The sequence below is a fragment of the Chinchilla lanigera genome, unplaced genomic scaffold (genome assembly GCF_000276665.1).
Source record: "Chinchilla lanigera isolate Chin_1 unplaced genomic scaffold, ChiLan1.0 scaffold00022, whole genome shotgun sequence".
Lineage (NCBI taxonomy): Eukaryota > Metazoa > Chordata > Mammalia > Rodentia > Chinchillidae > Chinchilla > Chinchilla lanigera.
The window spans coordinates 24,451,436-24,470,635 of record NW_004955423.1 but is presented as its reverse complement, the minus strand read 5'-3'; the positions used below and the strand labels follow the sequence as shown (position 1 = coordinate 24,470,635).

Genomic DNA, 19,200 nt, shown 5'->3' with positions numbered 1-19,200 from the left:
CCTGGTCTTTTCTTCCATAAATGGAAAATCTGAAGCCAGCTACTTTTAGTAATTCCTTCATTCTTTTCAAAGGGAGGAAGGGAATTGATAGCAGCGCTTAACCTCTGATATTCCCTCCAGTATTTAAAGTCAAAGGCTGTCCATACACCCCTAGGGGACCTTTGAATGGTAAATGGCTAGCCCTCTCCAAACCACTGTAATTCTGCTCTGTGGGATGTGTGTGTCATAATTAAATGGCAACTAAAATGTCCCTGAGTTTTGTACTAAAGTACGAGAGGGACGAGATGTTCTCTGGTAGTGTTTATGCTTGATCTTTACAGGATTTCCAAAACTTTATGATTACAGGTCCTTCGCAACATGGTACATTGTGCAGACCTGAGCAACCCCACCAAGTCCTTGGAACTGTATCGGCAGTGGACAGACCGCATCATGGAGGAGTTTTTCCAACAGGGAGACAAAGAGCGGGAGAGAGGAATGGAGATTAGCCCGATGTGTGATAAGCACACTGCTTCTGTGGAAAAATCCCAGGTACTGTGTCCCAAGTATGATTTATCAACATTCTTACGAGCGCTACTGACTGTGGAACTGGAGTGTTCTATCTAGTTCCTTCCTTTTAACAGAGCACATATGTATGCGTGAACTGATAAAGCAGCAGCAGCACACTAAGCGTTATGGGCCTGACTTATCTGCCTTCTCCACTGCACTCAGCGTCACTGGGTGGGGATTAAGCTGTCATCAGAAGGCCACCCGTGTTTGGACTGCGGGTCTGCACACTGTTCAGATAGTCATCCCTCACTCGGCAGAGTCGGCCAATAGCATTTGAGCCTCTCCGTCTCCTGCATCCCTTTTTCCTAGCTCCGTGTCCATCCAGGAGCTCAGCACCTCACCCTTGTCCCCAGCATTCCACTGTGGCCCTCTGTCCACTACCAGGCATGCTACCACCATCCCCAGAGGTATTTAAAGCCCTGTCCCTGTCCCCTTCCAAGGTGGCCTCTATGCCTTCGGGAACATTCTGACATGCGCTGATTGTGTCCAAATTCTGTGTCTTCTGAAGACAAGAAAGAATGCTCTGGGGAGTTTGGGTTGCAGAAAAGCCCCAGACACCAACAACTGCTGGCTATGTACCCCTCGAAGGCATCATCACCTGTACTCAGGTGTCAGCGGCCCCTGAAATGGTACTTTTTAGGTAACAGATAGTCCAAGCCACGTGCTATGATTGCATGCCATCAGAAGACTTCCACAGTCTCTAACTCAAAACACTTGGGAGCGTTTTTTCCTTAGAGTTTATCGTTTCTCAAATACCTGCAAACCCCAAATTTGTGTATATTTGTACTATCAATGTATAGTTCCCTTGTAATTCATTTTTGTTGCTGCTTAAAGATCTGAGTTTCATATCCGTGAAATTTATCTAAAGCCTAAATGCTATAAAAATGTGTGCTAGCACTAAATCAACCCGGGCCATCTCAAAAGCCATAGGGGTTTAACTGGACTACAGTCTGAATGAAGAGCGGCACGTCTTTGCTCAGTAACAGTGGTGCTTCATGTTTACACGGTGTTTAGTGTGGTTTTCTACACGCTGTCCCATACGTTCTCCTACGTGAGCCCCCAAGCAGTCATGCAAGGGTAGAGAACACAGGTGTTTGGCCAGGGTCCAGGAAAGAAATCGTCCTCTTGGTCCAGCTCAACAGCTGCTGTTACCCAGCTGTCCTCCGCCCCAAGACCTCCCCTCTCCTCTCCGTCTCAATGGACAAGTCTGCCCGAGGCCCACGCGGCATTGCCGAATCTGGGGTTTCCCACAGATGGACTCTGTTGGACTGTCTCTGATTTCTCTGCCGATAAAGCCCTGTTCTAGGTGCTCTTAGGATTTGTAGGGCTCTCTCAACCATTACTTAGGAAGTAAGCAAGGCTACCCTTCCAAAAAAGTCCGATGCATTTCTTAGCAGAAGCAAAATGGAGAAAGGAAATGACTGCACTGTGTTCAGCTTATTCAGTTTTCTCCGTTACCTTGAGATTATTTCTGATCCCTAGAAAATACCTTGAAAATAGCTCCCCCAAATCCATTGAGCACACATAAAGAAGTAGAAAGGAGAGAAAAGGAGGGGGTGGACACACAAAAAAATATCTGAATCATCCAGTCAAGTTCTTATGACCAGTGTAGATCAGAGATGCCCCAACTTCAGTGTGAATCTTGTTTTTTAGGGCTAAAAAAGGACAGCGGGTGGAGGGATCAATCTCAGTCTCCCTCTGTCTCTCTGCTCTCTTCTCTCTTGCTCTCCTCTCCTCCCCTGCCTTCCCCTCCCCTCTTTTCCCCTCTCCTCCCTGCCTCTTCTCTCTCTTTCTCTGTCTCTCTCTCTCTCTCTGTCTCTCTGTCTCACACACACACACACACACACACACGTTTGCGTATGTATTTTTATATGAAAAAGTCACATGTGACCAAAGTGTTTGACTATAACACAATTTGACAATATTAAATGACTGGCTGAATACCAAAATGACCATAAAGAATTTTTTCCAGTGGAGCGGGAAGGGAGCCCTAATGTCTAGTGTCCTGGGGGAGCCTTCCCCATCTGCCCCGAGTCCCGCCTGGCCCAGTATCTCTCCAGCCCAAGACCTGGCCTGGACCGGGGAATTCCATTCCCTCCCTCGGGTGGTGCCGTTCCCTGTCTACCTGCCCCCGCCGGCGTGGGTTTCCTGTTTGTCTGACGGTGTGGGGGTCAGCACAAGGCCACACCAGGATACACAGCCGCATCTACATGGTCACAAAGCCCTACACCTCGGGCTTATTCGCAGGAACGGCAGCAAAAGGAACTGCTTAATTGTTTTTATTTTCCTCCTTTCTTCGGATGGAAATGACTGCGTGCCTGATGGGTCCCAAACAATAGCACGCCTGTCCACAGAGGGGATATTTGTTTGTTTAGGGCTTGAATTCTCTTCAAGTGTTTTATCAAACTCCTCTACAGGCCGCAGCATCCCCCAGAACTTGAGAGATTCCAGAGTAGACGGGCCAGCTCCTGTCACTTTGATGCAGTAGCACAGTTTACAGTTATCAGGGAGAGAAGGTTGAGTCAGAGCACTTCAGACCTGGGGCTTCCTTGTTCAGAGAATGACTCACGGATACGAGTCTGACCAAGCCGTTCCCGGCCGGCGTAGCACCCAGACCTCTTACCCAGCGCACATAAAAGGAAAAGCAGTGTGTTGTCAGCAAGATGAACACAGGCTTTGGAATCGGACTCACTGGTGATGTGTCCTCTAGGAGAAATTTCATCTCAGCTGGGCACAGGGCTCACACCTCCAGTACCCTGCTCTGGGAGGCTGAGGCAGGAGGATCAAAAGTTTCAGACTGGTCTGGAACTGGTGATTAGCAAGGCTTTGTCTCAAAATAAAATACGTAATTGAAAAAGGTCTGGAGATGTAGCTCAGAGCAAAAGCCCTTGAGTCAGACTCCAGTGCTGCAAAGAGAAAGAATGAAAGAAAGAAAGAAAGAAAGGAGAAAAAGTAAATAATTCAATAAATGTAACTTAGGGGCTGGGGATTTAGCTCAGCGGCAAAAGCGCCTGCCTGGCAAGTGCAAGGTCGTGAGTTCGGTTCCCGGTACCGGAGAAAACCAAAAAACAAAACAAAATAAAAAATAAAAATAAATGTAACTTAAGCGAGACTCAGTTCCCCACAGAAAGCAATACTCAATTTGCAGGATTAAGAAATGTACTGTATACATTGTATCCAGTACAGGACCGGCAATATAGTAAGTGCGCAAATAAACGAATCACTTATTATTGATTTCTGAAACTTCGATCACTGGCTTGGCATTCATCAACCCATTGCAATAACAGGAATATAATCTTGTTTTTCTCCAGGTTGGCTTCATCGACTACATTGTCCATCCACTGTGGGAGACCTGGGCTGACCTGGTCCAGCCCGATGCTCAGGACATTCTAGACACGCTAGAGGATAACAGGAACTGGTACCAGAGCATGATTCCCCAGAGCCCCTCCCCGCCGCTGGAGGAGAGGAGCCGGGACTGCCCAGGCCTGGTGGAAAAGTTTCAGTTCGAACTGACCCTGGAGGAGGAGGACTCCGAGGGGCCTGAGAAGGAAGGCGAGGGCCACAGCTACTTCAGCAGCACGAAGACACTTTGTGTGATCGACCCAGAGAACCGGGATCTGCTGGGCGAGACCGATGTAGACCCTGCGACAGAAGACAAGTCCCCAGTTGACACCTAATCTCCCTCTCGGGAGGGAAGGACATCCCACCCTTGAGGAGCATGCCAGCTGTGGGTAGGACCCGCCCACCATGGGGCGAGGCCTGCATGGGACAGAGGCCACTGGCCTTTCCGCTCACTGAAGTTTGGGGCCAGAACGCAAGGCCGAGGAGCAAACAGCAGCTCAGGAAACCCGCGGTTGACTGGTTGACCTGCCTGGCTTGCAGCTTGGTAGACAGCTGAGGTTTACGTGGTGGCCCAGGCCGGTTCCAGTCACAACCAAAAGCTTGAACACGGAAGACACAAAACTGAGAGATTTCTCCGCACTAAGTTTCGGGGCCCTGCCCGACTAGTGACTGAACTCACTGACTCACACGTTCACTGATGAATCTGCTCACTGTCCCCTTGTCTGCCGACCTGTGTGCCTTTTTGTAAAACATTTTCATGTCTTGAAAATGCTTGTTGAACACCTAGAGTTTAGTACCGACTTCTACACAGATAAGCATTCAAAGTTGATACACACTTTTTTCTTGACTCTTTCTGGGGGGAGAGAAAGAAAAGAAAGAAAACAGTCTTCCTTCTTTCTTGGGCAATATCTTTCGCTTTCCTACAGTTAACTTTTGCAAACAGACAGCAGACACATGCTTCTAACCACATTCTACTTCCTTCCCCCACGGTCCATCCGGCTCCACGGTGGCCCTGGCCGCTTGGCTCTGTTTGCTTGCTTCAAACAGTACTTTTCCTCTGAGGTCTCACTGTTTGTGATATCAACAGAAAAACGTCAAAAACACTATGGGGCAGGAAGGGGCAGTTGTGGTATAGCCTCAGGCTAACATGGCAGCCTGCCCGTTTTGTCCTGACCCCCTGAGAACCCCCTTTTGCAGGACCCCGACCTGTCCCTCTCCCCCTCCCAGCACTGTTTGCAGGTTGATCTGCCTCTTTTTCGCTCGCACTGCCTTTCATGCTAACACCTCCATTCCTGTTCGTAACCGTGTATTTATTACTTAATGTATATACTGTAATGTTTTGTAAGTTATTAATTTATATATCTAACATTGCCTGCCAATGGTGGTGTTAAATTTGTGTAGAAGACTCTGCCTAAGAGTTGCGACCTTTTCTTGTCATGTTTTGTATTGTGTATTATATAACCCAGACAGTGCTTCGGAGAGACAAGGGGCCCCTCCCTGTGCAGTCAGGACGGGAAGGGGTTGGGTGCCCCCGGGGCCGGCCCTCTCCCTGTCTGAGTTGCTGCAACCCTTTACAAACTAGTTTTGCGAACAGGATTCTCACATTAGATACAAAATGGTTTATACTGAGCTTTTACTTTTGTATAGTTTGATAGGGGTAGGGGGCAAAGGGATGCAGTTTTTAGCCATGTTTTATCCAAATCTGTGTACACATGAGTTGAGTTATAACTGGGTTCTACTCTAATTGTGGGTTCAGTTCCAAAAGCAACACTACATTTGCTCACAAAAGATTCTTCTGAGTGCCCCCAAACTACTGACTTCCGAAGAGCTAGCCTCCTTCCTGCCTGCTATACTGCGGGAATGTCATGTTCCAATTCATTATGAAAGAAAACAATAAAACAATGTGAATTTTTATAATAAAATGTGAACTGATGTTGTAAATTATGCAAATGTGAAGCTTCTTCTGATAACTCTTGCTAGGCCTCTTCCTGGTGTCGTTTCAGTTTGTAAAATATGTTTCATGCTTCGGTTCAGCGTTGTGACTCAATAGCTAAAGAAATGGCACAGGCGTGCATGACCAATGGGTTGTATGTCTATCAGCACTGCATTGTTCTAGGTGGACATTTTCTTGTTTTCGAAAGTTCCTCACAATGTATGTTATAGTACTATTATTATATATTGTGCTCAAATGCATTCTTAAGAGATTTTATATGAGGTGAATAAACGAAAGCATGATTAGATTAGACTGTAGGCCCAGTTATTTTGCATTTAGTTCTGGCATATTAATGAAGATTTTTTTTCTCTGTTCCCCTGCTACACCCTACAAAGAAAATCAACCACTGTGCCCAGCCGACATCACAAATGAGGTTTCAGAATCTGCCCAGAATGTCCCGATGCTTGGAACATTTCATTTTTTTTCCTTAGCAATAGTGAAGGCTGCTCCATGGTGCCAGGAGAGGAGATAATGCAGGAAAATAAACAAAACCATTTTGTTCGTCCTGGATCATTTTCTTGTACCTCATTAAGAGTCCAAAGAGGCTAACTCCTTGAGAAGGCATCTTCGTCTTGGCTGGGTCCCCTAGGAGATGAATCAGCATCATCGCGTGCTAGGGCAGTGAGGGAGCCGCTGAAGCATTTGACACACGGAGAATCTGAGGTCCACAGCGTCCTCCTACACCACAGTCCGCACAGCACTGAGGAGGCCCCATTCTTCTCAGTGATTTGCAGGGTCTGTTGCTGACTATAGGGTTATGCTTTTCTTTCTAGAAAGAACTGTTTAAGTATCATAAGTAAAATACCTAAATATTTTGTTGAAATATTCAAACTGGCAATTTTTAAAAAAATGTTATCCTTAGAAGTGCTTGAGTGTGTGTGTGTGTGTGTGTGTGTGTGTCTGTGTGTGTCTGTGTGTGTCTGTGGGGGAGAGGAGAAGGTTCCAAACAAGGATTAGTGGGTGGTTCTTAGTAAATTAATCACAGGGAATTGATCTGTGCACCAGCAAGGGCCTGTGTTAGCAGAATTCCACTCAGTGAGTTGAAATTGCTCCTTCTCTGTAAAGACAAGTGACAGTGAGCCAATGCTGCAGAAGAAGCTGCCTGTTGGTGACAGAGGTGACACTCCCAGAATTCTCTCCCGTGCTGGTTTCTGACCAGACCCCCCCATCTGTGGATCTCACCATCTCTGAGCCCTGCTGGTTGATAAAAATGAGTGGGTTATCATAGCTACAGGCACCACTTTCATCAGGACTGCAGCTATAAGTATTTATAAATATTTGCAGGGATGTTTTCTACTGAAAGTGGTCTTTAACCTTTGCTGCAAATGAGAATCAAATGAAAAATTAGTATTTTTTTAAAAAAACACTGATGTTTTAGTCCCATTCTCCTCCCCAGATTTCTGATTGGAGGTCTTTGATACAGCCCTCCAAGAATGAAAACAATGATTTTCGTTTGTTCTTTTTTAACTCTTATATCTCACCAACAACCACCTTGCTGGCTCTAAGTGAAAGTGTGCCCCATGATGTCTGCAGAGGGATGGCTCAAGAAGACAGGTAGAGACCCTTTTTATAGAAATCGTTTGTGATATATGTCCACCTACGTGGCTTTCTTGGGAAAGGACTAGAGAGTAAGGGACTGAAGACAGCGTGGTTGACAGGCCTGGGCTCCAGGTTTTTCCTAGTCTCTTCCAAGCCCTGCGAATGTGAGAAAATCACTTAAACTTTTGATTGGAAATTTGTCATCATTAAATGAGCAAACTATAGAGAGCTGGGTATCAAATATAGCACAATGTACAGTGGGTGATGGGTAAATCTTTGTTGACTGGATGTATGTACTCAAGAGTAGAGAGACCCATGAATATTAAATAACTTTGAAAAATTGCCCTCTGACTTTGAAAAAGCATGATTCAGCAACACATTTTGATGTAGTGTTCTTGAAACCAAGTTCCAGTTAACACAGATTTTCGTACATACATTTCGAGATTCCAGGAGGATAAATACTACCAGATCTATCTACCAGGAGGCAGCTATGTTGACATTGATAGGCTTGTGGAATTGGGAGAAAACATGGAAACATATTATCTGTCCTCTTCAGATGTTATAGGACCTATAGAGAGCCCTTCCCAGTCCTCATCGCAGCCCAGGAGTTTATATTTGTGATCCGATGAAAAGTTCTTGGAATTCTAGTGAGTCAGTTCAAATCTACCATGTCCAGCGCAAGCCATAGTGAGAATGAAGGCTCTAAGACACATTTGTAGTTACGGGGAGCCAGAGGGTCCTCAGTCCAGCCACGATGATGGCCATCTGGAACAAAGGCCTCGACCCAAGGCTGAACCCAGGTTTTATTCATTCATGAAGAAGGGAGTGGCCTGAGGATGAGTGACTGTGAGAACCATGGGAAGTGGGTGAGTGCTGTGAGCTGGGCTGGGTAGGAGGCCTGAAATCACCTCTGCAAAGGCAGAAAGAAGGATATGCAGAGAGAGTAATCTGCATAACACAATTGAGAGAGTATCTAATGTTTTGGGGTCGGTGCTTCCATTCTGATGTATAATCTCTGAAGCCCCAGGAAGTTATAGCCTCTATCTCAAGGCTCCCTCCCAGCTGAGAGCATGGAGCATTGGCTCACACATCCTGCCTCATCCCAGCTCACTCTTAGGAACAACGGGGGTCCAGGGGAAACACGTTTGCCATCTCCAAAGATCACCATCAGCACCTTGGCTAGACCAATATGCCTTCCTTAAAGCCAGTTGAAGAGATAAAGAAAAGGTCCTACCCAGCTCTGTACACATCAATACATGGAAGTAGGGTCAGGCTCAGCCAAAATGGAGACAATCACTCTTCTTTCAAGGAGAGCTGCCTAAGTGATCCTCCACAGAGTCCCTCTGAAAACATGCGTGATTGAAAACATTCAGCAGTGTCCTTTTGAAATAATGTAAATTGTTAGATGTTTGTGAGGGAATCAAATTGCACTTTGTTATAATACCTTCACTGGTTTGTTCTTTTCTGTCGGTAGCCTAATAATGTGTATAATTGCTCTTGTAATTTCCTGTTTCCACTGAAAATAATAGCCAAACTTTCACAGATTCTGGCTGTGACCTTGGGAAGGGACATATGATCTCTGTTCACTTCAGTTTACTCTTCCTGTGAAATACAGGTAGCAATAATACCACTTATGTCCTAAGATTATCATGAAAACCAAACATATTAATGCCGAGAAATAGTGAGACTAGTATCTGGCCTGTAGTATGCATTAGCAAATATTAACACACAGCTAGAGTTAGCTTGTTTTTTACAAGGACTGACCAAAAATACAATGTATGTTTGAATTAAAAAAAAAAACAAAAAACATTATTACAGTAAAAGACACATTGTCAACAACCCCCCTTATAATACTCCTGCTTTGAACACACTTCTCCCATCATTCTTGTCACTTTCTGAAGCAGTTCTGGGACTCCTCTTTCCTCAGTGTCTTTAGTTGTGCTGTCATGGCTGCTTGATGTCCTGAATCCATTCAAAACATTTACGGCAATTCCTGTCAAACAGAAACATTGTGGATGGACTTCATCCACCTCACAGCGTGGAATGCCACGGGGTTTCTGACTCTGCTCCAAAGTCAAGATGATCGTACAGCGTAAACTTTGGGAGTGGATTCAGAACACCGAGGCAGCTACAAGCAAACAACTAAAGGGGCTGGGGATTTAGCTCAGCGGCAAAGGCGCTTGCCTGGCAAGCGCAAGGTCGTGAGTTCGGTTCCTGGTACCGGAGAAAAACAAAACAAAACAAAAAAACAAAACAAACAAACAAAAAAAAACTTACTGGAGAAAACAACTAAAGACACTCCAGAAAGAGGACTTCCACACCTGGTCCATAGAGTGGCCAAAAAGATGGGATAGGTGTGTCTGACTGAAGTGGGGAGTGTTTTAGTGGCAATGTATCTTTCACTAAAATTAATTCTTTTTAAATTGAAACATTTGGGGGCTGGGGATTTAGCTCAGCGGCAAAGCACTTGCCTGGCAAGCACAAGGTCGTGAGTTCAGTTCCCGGTACCGGAGAAAAACCAAAAAAAAAAAAATTGAAACATTTGTCATATTATGTGATCACAACTTGCAGTTTCTTCAGCAACTTTTTCCACGACCACACAGTTCCAATTACCCAGGGCTTGCCTAAGCTGACAATGCCGTCATACGATCAGTGTCTCAGAGCCACGCACTGCACTGCGTTCATTGTGGGGCACAGTGTGACTCTTGCCTTCCTTTGTCCTGAGCAGTGGTCCATACTCCAAGATGCTATTCCTTCAGGGAATGGCAGTGACTCACCTGGATGATGCACAAGCTGCTTACACGCAAACAAAACCTTCCCCAGAAGCACTGATCTCCGTCTTGAATCTTAAAGCAGAATTATACTTTCCCGTAACATTTTATGTAAACAGAAACAGAGTACTGGATGTCAGGTTGACTTATGTGTAAATTCCGTCTCCAGAAGCTGCTTGTTTGTCTTCAGTTTCCTTTTCTGAAAAAGGGAGAAAAGATGTCTACAGCCAAAGGTTATTTAGAAAGACGGAAACTGCTTATGCAGAGTCTGGCACATGGCAAGCATGCAGAAAATGAGACTTATTAGTAACATTGATATCCACTATGACAATTACATGGGATAATTTGTTTTTTGTTTTTTGTTTTTTTTGTTGTTTTTTTTTTTGGTTTTTCTCCGGTACCAGGAACCGAACTCACGACCTTGCACTTGCCAGGCAGGTGCTTTGCCGCTGAGCTAAATCCCCAGCCCCTACATGGGATAATTTGGACATGGAAAAATACTCATATCATTGGTTGTTAGTATTTTTCACCTAAAATGTTTTGAATTCTCATTCTGGTAACTCACTGACTACCTCCCCTCCAGCATTTTTGTTCTACCTCTTTGATAGTGATGTATTTTGTATTTCAATTTACCTTGTTAGGTACAAAAAAGGATGGAGCATCAGCATTGACCCCCCAGTCATTGCTCTATCATCTGGAGTCCAGCATAAATCCATCCATGTACACCATCTTCTTGGGCACCCTAGATATGCTTCACATCAAGAAAAATGTGTTTGAATCTTTTTATAAAACTCACACAAAGCAAAAATGTTTCCAACAACATTTCTGTCCTTGGTAGAACCTATTAATCCTAACTACTAACTATGGTATCATGACCTGTCTTTGGAAAACTAATGCTAACTACTTCCCTCACAGATGGTTCATGAACATATGTTAATAATCTGTTCACACAATTGATATTATGCTTCACAATCTATAGTGCTGGACTCTTTCTTTCTGAAGAGGGAAATAATATTTGCCTATCACACATTCCTAGAAATATGACCAATTTTGTGTTCTTTCTGATTTCTAAAATATCATCCATTACAAGCCAAAAATGCATGGGAAAGTCCTTTAGATATCTCAGGAAATCATGTGCCTACAGACATGAAGCCACATAAAGAACAGAGATGCTATCTAAACACTTCTTTGCTTTACTTGGCCAGTCCAACAGAAGAGTATGGTACTTACCCACTGTTAGATAAGGACTTGCCTCCTTCTAACTGAGGGAAACTGTCCTCTCACACCAACTCCACAGTTTCAGATAAGATGCTTGGGCAGTGATAAAGAAGGACATTGTAGCCAATCCACTAATTCCTGTCGTTATGTTAGCACCTACCATGGAAGAAATCAATAAATAAATACTGATATCTGTAGGACCAGGAGAGGGGGTGAGCTCTTTCCTGCCGCTCATAAAAGGTCATAATCAACATGCTTAGAACAAAAGATAGGTTTACATGACACAAGAGCCTGCAGATTGAAGATCCAAAGATTCAGGGTGGACTGTCCATTTTTTATGCTTAGGTTTGATGAGGCATGGACAACTGTAGAAATGTGATTGAACAGAAAAGGATATGATTTAATAGAGGTAGACTGAGAAAGAAAACCCAGCAAGGTCTACCTGTTCAGATTCTTCCTGATCTCTCTGGGTAGCATTTATTCTTCTGAATGTGGTGTGGGACCCTGTTATGGTTTAGATCTAAAATGTCTCCCAAAAGTCTCATGCGTCTTGAGGGTGATTGAGTCATGGCACTCATTAGTGGATTAGTCCAGTGACAAATTCAGTAGATGACTGTGCTATTAGGAGAACGGGAATGGTTGCAGGATTGTCACTGGGGCATGAACTGCAAGGGTGTATTCTCATCCCTGGAGCTTCCTTTCTCTCTCTTTCTACATCCTTGTTATCATAGGAAGGGCAGCTTTCCTCACCCATGCCTTTTATTGTACTGTTTATGTCTTGGAACTAGTTGGCCATGGGCTGAACCCACTGGAAACTATGAGTCAAAACAAACTTCTCCTCCTTTAAGTTTCAGGTGTTGAGTACTCTCTCCCAGTGATGGAAAGGCTAACATAGAAAACTGGTAAGTGAGGTCACTGTTGTGACTGTATCTGACAGTGTGCTTTAGAAGCATCTGAATCTGTTTGTAGGAAGTGTTTTGAAAGGTTTAGACACAGAGGCTAGAGAAGTCTTAGAATGCTGTAAAAAGAGCCAGATGGGTGGTTCGGTTATAGCTCAGAAGACCAGAATGCTAGTATGAATGCAGAGAGTAAAAGACAAGCTCAAGAAGTTTCACTTGCGAAGGGAGACTCTACTGGAAACTGGACTAAAGGCCACACATGTTTCATTTTGGAAATAAACTTGTCTACAAGTAGCCTATGCCCTAAGACTGTGTGAGACTGAATTTAAAGGTGGTGGAAAATTGCTTTACCTGAAGAAATTTCAAGGCAGCCCAATGTTCAGGCTATAGCGTAAAAGTTGCTGCTGCTCTCAGGAAGATTTATAGTGAGAATCAGAAATGAAAAGCAGAGTTAAATTATGTGATGCTTGGCTAGAAAGGAAGTACTTGTAAAGTTGAAGCAAAGGAAATTGTGGCTGTTGACAAGATTAGCATTTTTCAAAAGCCACATATTTTGCACCAGAGCAATAAGAAAGATGGATTGAAGATATATCAGGAATCAACAAGGCCATACTCATCACAGTCTCAAGAATCCAAAAGTTTTATACTTGAAAGGTTTATCCTTTCATTTGAGAACAGTACCTGTAGGTCCCCCACTCAAAAAAGAAATTGGCTCTCCAGTATTCATTTCAGCTCAAATATCCAGGCACTCAGAGGCCACTATGGCCATTATCCCAGGGGGCCAGACTACTGTTTAAGCTGACAGAAAACAAATCTTGCTATCAATCATGTGGTGCTACCTTTTTTTTGGCACACAGAATGCAAGTGTTGTGAAGCCATGGAGGATTGTATCCAGATGTCAGAAGAAGGATTGCAAGACCAGATAGTATGCTCTGGAGAGACCAATGAATGAGGTGATGAGAGTGAAGCTGAAAGTGCAGTGGAGATCCCAAGAAGTTGGAGATGGGATGTGGGATGTCTGCTGAAGAAAGCTGTATGAAGTGCGTAGCATCAACTCAAGAGAGAATCCACATGAGCTACAACTAGCAAGGCCATATGGATGGGGCTGCCCAAACCCTTTGGAGCTCATGTCTCACCACAGCCAGCTCTGGCTGCTAGACATGGAGCTGAAGATTTACTGTTTACCCTGCTGGATGTTGATCTTGTTTTTGTCTTATTCCTTTTCATCCCCCTACTCCTCCCTTTTGGAATGGGAATTCTAATCTATGCCATTTCATCTTGCAAGTATTTAATTTACTTTTAGGTTTTTACGGAGGATTACAGATAAGAGCTTGCCTTGAGTTTCAGAGGAGAGTTTGGTCTTGGACTTTTCAGCAATACTAGAACTCCTAAGACTTTGGTGGCTCTCAGAGATGGAATAAATACATTTTGCATGACATCATTTAGAACTGGAATGTCCCTCAAAAGTCTCATGTGTTTGGAAGGTGATTAGGTCCTTGGGGTACTATACTCATCAGGGTATTTGTTCAGTAATGCATTCAGTAGCTGAGTGTGTGGTTAGGACATAGAGCATAGCTAGAGATGGGTGACTATCATGTGACCTGAGAGGGTGTATTAATGTCCCAACTCCTCCTTTCTCTCTGGCTGCCATGGGTTGAACAGTTTTCTGATGTTGTCCACCATACATTTTCTTCCTTGCAGCAAACCAAATGTATACTAAACTCACTAGAAACTGTGAGTCAAAATAAACCTCTCTTCCTTTAAGTTTTGGGTGTTGGTATTTTGTCCCAGCAATAGGAAAACTTCATAATACAGATTCTTCTGGAATGGGAGGGTGTGTGTGTGAACTAAAGTAGAGCAAAGTGGGCCAGAGAAGTTTTTAGTGGAAAATTGTTATACAAAAATGTAGAAAAACAGTTAAAATGATATTTTTCCTGTGGGTTTTTCTTTTGCTAGCTTTGGAGCAAAGGGTTGTGGTTTCTATAATCTGGCTTAGGGAAGAGGAATTTAGTTTTTATGGCTTACCTCACGAGAGAATCAGAGGTGAGGAACAGTGGACAGGAGAAGATCAGAGAGGAAGTTAGCTTCTGCATCTCCTGTGGCCTTCACTGTCTGAGTTCCAACAAGTCCCTAACATCTTTCAGGCATGGTTCGAAGATATATTCTTGCTCCTTGGGTATTGGAGGATATAGAAAAATAGATGTGCAAATAATAAACTCAATAACATTGCAAGAAGTGGTAAAGTAGAAGCACACGAAGAACACGAGTATGACAGCACGTAACTCTCCTGGTGGGGCGGGCAATCAGGGAGCATTTCCCACAAGTGGGAAGCAGTCAACAGACCAAATGGATCTGGAGGAAAGAGGCAGGAAGCCCTGAATTTCAGGTGAAAAGTATAAGAATGTTTCTGAGATCCATGTATATATATATTCTTTCCAAAAATATTTATTGTACATATGGTATGAACCTAGGGCTTTGCCAAACACTGGGGATTCAGAAGTTCACAAACAGAGAAAGTCCCTACTGTCCTTAAATCAGCTGCAGTGATCAAAAAGTGTCATCAATGCTTAAAATTTAAAATAATTTATTAAAGTTAAAGACAAAATACTGAGAACTCCCCCTTCATTTCACACTTATCCTATCATTCTTGCCACTTTGTGAGCCAGTTCTACGAGTCTCTTCCATGAGTATCTTTATTTCTGCTGTGTCGTTTCCATGATGTCCTGAATAAATTCAAAACATTTCCGTTTCATGGTCATTCTGACTTGGAGGAGGAGCCAGTAGCTCCACAGTGCCAGATCCAGTGGATAAGGTGGATGAGGACACACTGTAATGTTTTTACAAGCCTGCCTTTCTGTTGGATGGCGCTCAGTGGCAGGAGCCACCATTTTTTTTATTACACCTCTTAGAGACATTCATGAAAGGGGACTCCAGAACTGCTTCAAGAAGTGACAAAAATGGAGAGATAACTGTTCAAAGCAGCTAGGAATGTGTCAGGGGGGTTTATGGCAATGTGTTTTTTACTTTAATAATTTCTAAAATGTAAACATTCATTGTATATTTCAATCATCCCTCATATTAATGAAACTTTTAAAAAGTGAATATATCATTAGGAACATACACAAAGTCTCCAAAGAATGAAAATACACTCATAAGAAAGTTATTAAAAGACACCATCATGGCCAGGTTGTAAGGAAAGGGGGACAGAAGTACTATAGGGGTATAAAAACAATTCTGCGGTCAGAGGCAGTGGAGCCCCAAGGAGGACCTCAAATAGCTTGGTGTGACTTGAGGTGTGGAGTGATAAGAAGTGGTAGTGCTGTGATACAGGCCATTCGCACAGGGCTATTATCATATTGCTGTTCTTTAAACACAGTGGGAGGCTGACGGTGTGGCTCAGTGGTAGAGTTCTTGCCTCGTACGCACAATGCCCTGAGTTTGATCCCCAGCATCACCAAATAAATAAATACAATGGGAATCCACCCCAAATTTTAAGTAGGGCAGTGATATAGTCATAATTATAGTGGGGAACAAATCCTGAGAGAATGATAGAAATGCAGAGATGAGCTAACGGATGATTGCAGAAGTGCAGACAAGACAGCACAGGATCTCAGACCAGCCCAGGGCTGTGGGGGCGAGAAGCGGGTACATGTGGGTTATTTAGATCCCGTGGTTACACAACTTGGTGATAGATTATGCTAGTAAGGAGGAGATGCAAGAATAAACATCAAGAGTTTTGGCTTATGTGACTAGAGAGGTGTCAAAGGCTTTCTCTGAAACAAGAAACATTAGGGAAGTTAGTTGGCAGGGAGGCATGATCTAGTTCAGGAATGATTATTAGGGGATGTCTCAGTGACATCCCAGTGTATGTAAAGCAGACAATTAAATATGGCAGTCTGGAACTCAACGAAAAAGTCTAGGCTGGGAATTAATCATACAGACCATGTACAGGTACCTGAAGTCAGGCGCTATCCCAGGGAGAGAGCGTGTAGTGATAGAAAGGGTAACTTTTGAGATACTCTGGTATTTCATGAACAAATAGAGATGGAAGGCCTGTTAATGAGACTGAGAAAGAGAAATCACAAAAAGAGAATCTGTACCAAGAGAATTGGGTGTCCAAAAGAGCTAAAGGAAGAGAATGAAGATGGAAATGATCCACAGTATTTAACCCTCCTGAGAAATGAAGGTGTTTTTTTTTTTTTTTTAAAAAAAAAGAAAAATATCTACTATATTTATTTAGAAATATGTACACCACTGGCGAACATGGGGTGTTTTCAGAGGAGTCGTGGCCCAGAAGTTAATTTTCAGTGAGTAAAGTGCAAAAGGGAGGCAAAAATGAAAAGAAAAAAAAAAATTAAGGTAGCAACAGATAAGAAGCTCAGCTTTGAAGAGGAAGAGAGAGAGATGGTGATGTCTAGAGGGTGACAGGTAAGGGAAACTTCTACGAGTCACTTGAGTACGTTATAATGAAAATGCGAGCATTCTGCTAAGAGAAGGGAACAAAAAACAGAAGAGAGATCGAATCACTGCAGTAAGAGTGGAGAAAGCACTCTTAGAAGGGAGAAATGTCACTTTTTCTGGGACACTGGGACACTTTCGCTGCTGGACACAAGCATGGGCGGGGTTAGGGATTCACTGGAAGGAAATCTGACATACTTTCTTCTAGGGAAAGGGCACTGGCTTCTTCTCACGAGTAGTTTGTTTTAACCAAGCAGAGGACACAGTTAAAATCTATTTAAAGCACAGTCCGAGGATGTTAAGGAGGCTCACTCTCACATTGTTGAAGGAAAATGAGGATGTTGAACATGTGCATGTGAAAAACTACTCTGCAGCGATCTTAGAATATGTAAGGAGTTTGTGTATAAAAGGAAAATTAATTTCTTCTTAATAGCACTAACACCCAGGCCAATAGAATTTATGAGACAGTTTGATTGGACTCAGAAGAAAACAAACTAGATTTTGGAACTATTCTTCTTTCCCCAAAAAGAGTAGTTTTGCTTAAGATATGGTGAATCTTTAGATGCTAGTGGTTGTTTAGGAAGACTTTTTCTTTTTAGGGCAAGTGCAAAGGGAGAGATTCAAACCGGATATGCAGTCTGGATTTTAGGTCTTTGAGTGGCTTTCTCCTCTTTAAACTATAAAGATCAGGTGTTCTGCCCTCTTCAGCATGAACTTCACTCTCCCTGGTAGACGCAAGCTGAGAGAGAAGTAAGAGTTACTGAGGTAGGAGATTAGGTCTAGGACACCATCCATCCACTGGGCAAATCTGTCAAAGCCATGGAGACGCAAGGGCATGTGTGTGGAATACAGGATCCAGGATGACTCTGCCCCTCCTGAGTACTGCAGGGGGAACCAATCAGAAGAGCGCTCTTTTCAATCCCTTATTTACATCTGGCAGAAAACCAAGCAAGTCTTCCATAGGTCAGTTTAAGTCTGGTGCCCAGGGCCAAGTGAGCTTTTGATAGGACAGCTACCCCCCAATCAATGGCTTATTTGCAGGAGGGAGAGCCAGTTCCAGATACAAAAGACTCCTTTCCCTTCTCCTCACAACCAAGAGTCTGCTCCTCAGCCCGCTCTCACTCTGCAGATCATACTTCTTCTCCACCTTCTATAAATGTACCTCCCTCCTACCTTTTCCGTATGTCTGGTCCAATTCTTTGTTCAGGACAGCAAGAGCCTGGAAAGAATTTCAGCAAGACACATTAACCGGTAACGTTACCAGGCTTGAATTTTATTACCTCTACATTATTGGCCCAAGCTGAAATAGTGCTCTGTGTGTGTGTGTTTGGTGGGGAGAGGGCGGTGCAGTTTGCCTGGGTTTTCACCAGAGCTTTGAATGCCCTCGTTATCGTCCTCAGCAATTTTTCACTTGGTGTATTGTCACTTCTTTGTTGATTCACTTCTTTGCTTGCAGTGATTCTGCACATATTCATGTTCCCCAAGTGGCCTATGTGACTCCTTCTTCTGCTCCCAGTCTTTTGTGTTCATTTTGGAATATTTATTCCTCCTCTTCATACTTTTATATCAGCTGTTTTATACCCTGATCTTTGGAGAGACCATTCTTGTGCTGTCATCGAAGTTTTTCTCATTTTCTTCCAAAAGCCCAGTGTCAGGCCTGACCTGAGAAAGACCTTCATGCTTCCCTGTACAAACAGGAATCCACGTTGCTCTCAGCAAACAAGAGTCAGTGGCCATAAAGAAATTTAGGACTGGACCTGCAGTCCCCTGGGTGCCAGATGCCCACCAGTGTCCACACAGCTGTACTGACTGTCCTTGGGACTTTGACCCCAGCATTCCACCCAGATTTCTTGAGTCTATAAACCCTTTTCCCAAACCCCATAAATTCCTGAGCCTGCTTCTATGCCACCTGCTGATATCACTCTGACTTCAGCCTACTTGCAAGTAGATGGAATTAAACCCTCTTTCCCACAGCCTCAGTTTCCGGTGTTTCATCATGCGCCATTAATGAACATCCGGGCATACTGGTCATCCACTCGGCACTTTCCCGGCTCTGCAGTCTCCATTCAGAGACATCACCACACATGATCATCACAGACTCCACAAACGCAAGGTAGGCACCACCAGCTCCATCAGCACCTCCACTGCCACTGCCACAGCTATAGTTACCCCTACCAGTTCACTGTTAAAGGCCGGAAGCAGTGAAGATTGGCCTCCAGTCATCCCAGCGGAGCAGCGGAAAGGAGAGACTCAAGCTGGGAACTGCAGGACCTTCAGGCCTTGGGAGACTCTTTCCATTTGCAAAGCTGCTGCCCCAAGCTATCGGGCTAAGTCCATATGGAACTTGCAAGGCCACTTTTTCCAAAGTTGTCTATGATTTCCTCATCAAACTCTTCCTCTTTGTGATGACATGGAGCTACAGTTCCTTTAGTTC

General features: G+C 43.8%; 1 protein-coding gene across 4 annotated transcripts in view; it reads left to right on the top strand.

Moving 5' to 3' along the window:
* The window catches only part of Pde4b (phosphodiesterase 4B, cAMP-specific), a 441,907-nt gene extending 435,774 nt beyond the window's left edge, over nucleotides 1–6,133 (top strand). For all 4 annotated transcript variants that reach the window (XM_005385294.2, XM_005385295.2, XM_005385297.2 and 1 more), the window contains 2 exons: nucleotides 346–528; nucleotides 3,858–6,133. In XM_005385294.2, coding sequence (XP_005385351.1) covers nucleotides 346–528; nucleotides 3,858–4,223 — 549 coding nt within the window. In that variant the 3' untranslated portion in view covers nucleotides 4,224–6,133. The remainder of the gene's footprint in view (nucleotides 1–345; nucleotides 529–3,857) is intronic.
* Nucleotides 6,134–19,200: the final 13,067 nt, after the last annotated feature.